We start from the raw sequence: 6580 nt of genomic DNA on the forward strand, positions 1-6580 counted from the left end.
CTATTTGTCCCGTTCTGCATTGACGACCATTTCGCATGCGTATGTATCAATCACAAATCAAATACAGTCGACTTGCTGGACGGGCAAAGGCATTCTGATTTGAAGAAGTCGCAGTTTGGAAGAGCAGCGCGTTTAATTGTAAGATATTGTCCATCCCTTTCTTCCGAATGCTAGCTTTTTTGTTCAATCAGTTTGTTGAGGTAATTATGTACATTTGCAGGCTAGCGCAGTGAGTGATTATTCAGAATCACGGGATTAGGATAAGAAGAACACTAGGGCACGGGAAATTCCTAATTATGCGTTGCGGCAGATACCTTTCAGCGGGATGTCACCTACTCTCAACCAACCAGAGTCGGGTCTGTTCACCATGATGGCTATGCTCTTATACGAGGGTCTTCCTTTTCAGCATGAAGACCTTGAGAAGAAGAAATCAAGGCGCTATTTGGTGATCCAGCTGATAGCTACCCTCGTTCTAGCAGACATGAACGTTTTGCGCGAAGGTGTGCTCGAGAAGGTCAAAGCCTTTGTTAGCACGAAGGACAAACTGTGGAAGGTATTACAACAGAAGCGTAGACTGCCCCGTGCCAATGTGAAAAAATAACATCCTTAATTTAGTAGTTAAGTTTTTGTGGGAATATTGCCTTGGCTATGTAAACATTTATTTCATACTTTGTATTATCTGTAGATGTTAGCAACCTACATCTAGACAGTTAGTTTTTGTGGTTATAAATTTTGTCAACATTCTATAAGACAAGGTGTTTTATGTTAATACATATGACATGCCGGCAAAGTATGTATTTAGTTCAACAATTGTGAGTAATATGTTAGTTAAATCAGTCAGAAAGAAAGTGTGGTCATGTCTACAAAAAGTGTAATTCTAATAAGTCGAAGTGTAATTCTAACCGGCCATATCGGATGAGATAGACCTTACATTACACAAAATATAAATGTTATTTTAAAAGGCAAAAGTGTCCATTGAAGTTATACTTTTTAAAGTTAAAATTATACTTTTGTGGCTTACAATTACACTTTAGTCCGTTAGAATTATACGTTTTTCCCCTTAGAATTACACTTGTCAAAGTTAAATTTATACTTTTGAATGAACACTTAACTATGTTATAAGGTTTTACTATAGATGAAGTGTAACTGAAATTTCATACTCTGTAATTATAAGTAGTTTAAGTGTAATTCTGATCATAACAATCCTACACTAAGTGTGATATGAGGCCATTGCAATTTTATTCCCTAGATATGTGTAATTGTAAGAACATAATTTGTCATAATAGTCAAGAGTGAAAAATGATACGTTCTGGTTTAGCACATTATAACTGTTTCGTCCAATAAAAAATACTTCAACAAAATACATTGTAATACCAAAGGCGACCAGTTGCCTTCCTGACAGTTTGATGTCTAAACACAATACGAAACATCATGTTCTACCTCGTATTTTGTGTAGACATACCCAAAAAAATGTACTACTTATTAGGTATTATAATGATTATTCTAAGATGCCTTCTTCTTCTTCTTCTTCTTCTTCTTCTTCTTCTTCTTCTTCTTCTTCTTCTTCTTCTTCTTCTTCTTCTTCTTCTTCTCCTTCTTCTTCTTCTTCTTCTTCTTCCTCTGACGAGGGTGCTGACGATTGCGACAATGGTGGGTGCTCTGCGAATGGGTTGGGGCAGTTCCTTTTGTCATGGTTAGCTAATCGCTTGCAATTTTTACACATACGTTTTGGCTTCCTTGCCAAAGCAACTGCTTTTTCCTTCATCGACAACATTCTCTTTCCGCTCCCCTTGTTCTTGGATTTCTTGGGCAGCAAAATGGTTATCTCCTGACTAGGAGAACATCCAAGAATTTTCTCCAACTGTTGTTGTTTATTCAATGGTGATCCTAATGGTGAAAGTTTCTCCTTAAACTGTCTAATTAGACTAGAAAAGTTGTCGACATCATTCTTCATTTTGCCCATGAGCATACCAACTGTCTGATGAATCTCCAACCACATTACTGACATCGCAATCTGTTTTCCATCTATTATATCAACGTCCTCAGTTGCTTCACCATTACAATCGAACATTTTAGATAACCTTGCATCTTTACACCATCTTTGAACAACATATTGTTCTGGAATAATCTTCACTCCGTTTGACGAGTAAATCCATATGACATGCCGGCAAAGAATGCCTTTCCTCTCAAGCATTCTGCAGCTACAAGTGGCTTTCAATGTATCTAGTTCAACAATATAGAGTAATATGTTAGTTAAATCAGTCAGAAGAAAGTGTGACTGTAATACTCAAAAGTGTAATTTTAATCAATAAAAGTGTGATTTTAACGGAAAAAAGTATAACTTTAACAACACAGTATAATTTTAACCAATTTTGTAATTTTAACAACCCAAAGTGTAATTTTAATGAACAAAAGTGTAATTTTAATGGCTTAAAGTATAACTTTAGCAACCCAAAGTATTATTGTAACAACCCAAACTATAACTTTAACACCCCTAAGTGTAATTTTAATACACAAAAGTATAATTGTAACGGATAAAAGTATAATTTTAACAAACAACTGCTATAGAATGATACCTGGGCAGTATGTGACCTCATAGTTTCTGTCCCTGTTTGCATCTCTTACAGTGGTCACCTCTAAAGAGTCACACTCAGTAAATCCTCTGCTTTTACAAGTACCGATTGAGCACTTGGCCTCTTCTTGAAATTCCTCGAATACTTTATGGTTGTACACTTGCGCCCCGTGCACTTCGATAGCTAGATGCGTTGATATTACAGGGAAAGTGTGTCATTACGATTGTCAATCTGTTTCTGTGTGTGTCTTTGCTGGTCCATCGCGCTGTCAAAACGCATCGAAAACTCAACTAATGTTCCTGACTTACTCTCAAATCTCTTAAAAAAACTATTTTCGCTCTCTGATCTTTGGGTTGTCCTCATAACACCCCCCATATCTAGGTCCCTACAATGAGCCATAACCCACTGATTCCTTTTAGCGTACATTTCTTGGAACCAGTCAATGTTATTAACATTGTGCTCCCTACCAATTTCTTCCCATTTTGCATCGAACTCTGCCGCTTCAATGTCTTCATCCCATATGATGGCATTCAATTTCTTTAAAAAGTCTGAATAATCGTCTCTCGTCATTCCAAACTTGCTTGGCACCTTGTTCATGATATGCCACATACAATATCGGTGCCGTGCTGTCTTGAACACCAATGGCACCGCTTTAAGAATACCTGCATCCTGATCGGTGATAATATACTTAGGCTCTTTCCCACCCATCGCAGGCAGAAAACGGGTAAAAACCCATTTAAACGAGTCTGCATCCTCATGAGCAACAAGCGCTCCACAAAAAGTGACTGATCGTTTAAGGTTATCAACCCCAGTGAAAGGTGTGAAGGACATGTCATACTTATTGGTGGAATACGTCGGATCGAACGACACTGCATCCCCAAAAACTGAGTAGTTCCTTCTAGCGATTCCGTCGGCCCATATAGCTTTACTAAGGCTACCGTCAGAATCAACATCATAGTCAAAGAAGAACCCTGGCCTAGTAACAGCCAATTCCTTAAAGTGGTCCACGAACATTTGACCGTCCCGTTCATGAATGTAGCATTTCACATCTCTGTGAAAGTTCTTAAAATCATTCAAACTAGGTCTGATGTTTTCAAACCCATTAACATGTTCCTTCAAAATTTTGTAAGTCTTCGTTGCTCCTATCTTCAGCTGTTGATTATTGACAATCTTTTAGATGTATGTATTTTAATCAACAAAAACGTAATTAAAACAGATACAAAAGTATAAATTCAAAAAATAAAAGTGTTGTTTTAACAATAAAAAGTGTAATTGTAGTAGGAAAAAGTGTAATTTTAGCAGACAAAAGAGTAATTCTAACAAAATAAAGTTAACAGATGTCTTAAATAAGTGTAATTGTAATGAAGAAAAGTGTAATTGTAATCAACAAAACTGTAATTTTGACAATATAAATTGTAACTTTGACGGATATATGTATAATTGTAATATACAAAAGTGTAATTTTGACAGACAAATGTATAATTCCAATGACTCAAACAAAGTGTAATTCTAACCAACAATACTGTAAGTTCAAGAAGGCGAAGGCTAACTTCAGAAAACCTGGAATACTCACCCTTGAATTATAAAGGATTATCATTTTGTGGTAGTCTGTTATGTTGCATGCCAACTTTTGAAACTCTTTATCTCTCGGGTCGATACGAGTTCATGGTTGTGGCCATCTTTGTGGAATCTGTCAATTCTTAATTCCCCATTCCTCATGAATAGCCTAATCCTCGCTTTGCAGCCAACGCGCCTGACTTTGTGTCTCCTACCTGAGTCCTGACGGCCACTACACTCAAATTGTCCCTTATGTTTGAACCCCTCCCGGTTGCAAACCAACAGTTTAGATTTTATTTCCTCGCCAAGCCATCTCTTAGTCGTGTACTTACGCACATCAAAACCACAAGCAACAGCATAAATTCTATAAAATGTCGATGCTTCCTCTATTTCCAGAAATTCCTGTCCAACATAGGGGGTGAACTTAGCTTCAACGTCCCTGCAAAATTCTTCCTCATTCGGCTTTCGTTTTCCATTGTGCTCAATATTATCTCAAATAGTGTCATTATTATCAATTCTTTTCATAACAATATTAAAGTAACCCATTTATTTGTTAAAATTATATCTTCCTTGAAATTACACTTTTAGTCGTTAGAATTACACTTTTAGCTGTTAGAATTATACTTTTTACTATTACATTTACAGTTTATAAACTTACAGCTTCTCTGTTGCATTAACCCTTTTGGTTGTTAAAATTACACTTTTGTCTGTTACAATTATACTTGTTACTATTAGAATAACACTTTAGAAACTTACATATTTTGTCTGTTACAATCACACCTTTATTAGTCAAAATCACACTTTTCTCTGTTACAATTATACTTTCTCCTATTAGAATTGCTGTTTACAAATTTAGAACCTTTCTCTGTTATAAGAAAAATTTTAGCTGTTAAAATAACACTTTGTACGACTACAATTACAATTGTACTTATCTACCATAATAATTACAATAATAATTTTCCTGCTTAGAATCACACCATTAGTAGTTAAAATTACTCTTTCATCCGTCAGAATTACACTTTTGAATGTTACAGAATTACACTTTTGAATGTCACACCATTAGTACTTTTGAAGTCTGTAAATCCACGCTTTCAACATGAACTACAGCATTATAGAGTTCAACATAAACTGTCTGAATAAGAAGTTAAACTTTAAATGTAGTATCTGGTAGAGTTCAACATCATATTTCAGTTTCTTGTTTGTAAGAATGAATGTAGTATCTGCAACGTGAGCATAAAAAGACGAATAATGTGTAGCTGTAACATTCAAAAGTGTAATTCTGACGGATGAAAGAGTAATTTTAACTACTAATGGTGTGATTCTAAGCAGGAAAAGTATTATTGTAATTATTATGGTAGATAAGTACAATTGTAATTGTAGTCGTACAAAGTGTTATTTTAACAGCTAAAATTTTTCTTATAACAGAGAAAGGTTCTAAATTTGTAAACAAGAATTCTAATAGGAGAAAGTATAATTGTAATAGAAAAGTGTGATTTTGACTAATAAAGGTGTGATTGTAATGCATAAAAATATGTAAGTTTCTAAAGTGTTATTCTAATAGTAACAAGTATAATTGTAATGCATAAAAGTGTAATTTTAACAACCAAAAGGGTTAATGCAACAGAAAGTCGTAAGTTTATAAACTGTAATTGTAATAGTAAAAAGTATAATTCTAACAGCTAAAAGTGTAATTCTAACGACTAAAAGTGTAATTTCAAGGAAGATATAATTTTAACAAATAAATGGGTTACTTTAATATTGTTATGAAAAGAATTGATAATAATGACACTATTGACAGATAATATTGAGCACAATGGAAAACGAAAGCCGAATGAGGAAGAATTTTGCAGGGACGTTGAAGCTAAGTTCACCCCCTATGTTGGACAGGAATTTCTGGAAATAGAGGAAGCATCGACATTTTATAGAATTTATGCTGTTGCTTGTGGTTTTGATGTGCGTAAGTACACGACTAAGAGATGGCTTGGTGAGGAAATAAAATCTAAACTGTTGGTTTGCAACCGGGAGGGGTTCAAACATAAGGGACAATTTGAGTGTAGTGGCCGTCGACTCGGGTAGGAGACACAAAGTCAAAGTAGCGTTGGGCGCAAAGCGAGGATTAGGCTATTCATGAGGAATGGGGAATTAAGAATTGACAGATTCCACAAAGGGGCCACAACCATGAACTCGTATCGCCCAGAGATAAAGAGTTTCAAAAGTTGGCATGCAACATAACAGACTACCACAAAATGATAATCCTTTATAATTCAAGGGTGAGTATTCCAGTTTTCTCAAGTTAGCCTTCGCTTTCTTGAACTTACAAGATTGTTGGTTAGAATTACACTTTGTTTGAGTCATTGGAATTATACATTTGTCTCATTAAAATTACACTTTTGTATATTACAATTATACATATATCCGTCAAAGTTACAATTTATATTGTCAAAATTACG

The 6580-nt window shown here is 35.1% G+C and overlaps 1 protein-coding gene across 1 annotated transcript; it reads right to left on the minus strand.

The window, feature by feature from the left end:
• Positions 1-1210: 1210 nt before the first annotated feature.
• Positions 1211-3404, minus strand: LOC141631282 (protein FAR-RED IMPAIRED RESPONSE 1-like). The gene is made up of 4 exons (XM_074443976.1): positions 2882-3404; positions 2577-2756; positions 1843-2223; positions 1211-1245 (listed from the first exon to the last, which is right to left on the minus strand). The coding sequence occupies exons 1-4, from the start codon at positions 3402-3404 to the stop codon at positions 1211-1213; spliced, it is 1119 nt and encodes a 372-aa protein (XP_074300077.1).
• Positions 3405-6580: the final 3176 nt, after the last annotated feature.

This window comes from Silene latifolia, chromosome Y (genome assembly GCF_048544455.1).
Source record: "Silene latifolia isolate original U9 population chromosome Y, ASM4854445v1, whole genome shotgun sequence".
NCBI classification, from domain to species: Eukaryota; Viridiplantae; Streptophyta; class Magnoliopsida; order Caryophyllales; family Caryophyllaceae; genus Silene; species Silene latifolia.

What these genes read in the sequence shown, in the direction of transcription:
- LOC141631282 (XM_074443976.1), bottom strand. Translation starts at nt 3,404, where the DNA reads ATGTCCTTCACACCTTTCACTGGGGTTGATAACCTTAAACGATCAGTC. An exon ending in TTTTTTTAAGAGATTTGAGA is followed by an intron (nt 2,757 to 2,881) that starts GTAAGTCAGGAA and finishes CAACGCATCTAG; the next exon opens with CTATCGAAGTGCACGGGGCG. An exon ending in TGAGGTCACATACTGCCCAG is followed by an intron (nt 2,224 to 2,576) that starts GTATCATTCTAT and finishes TTGTTGAACTAG; the next exon opens with ATACATTGAAAGCCACTTGT.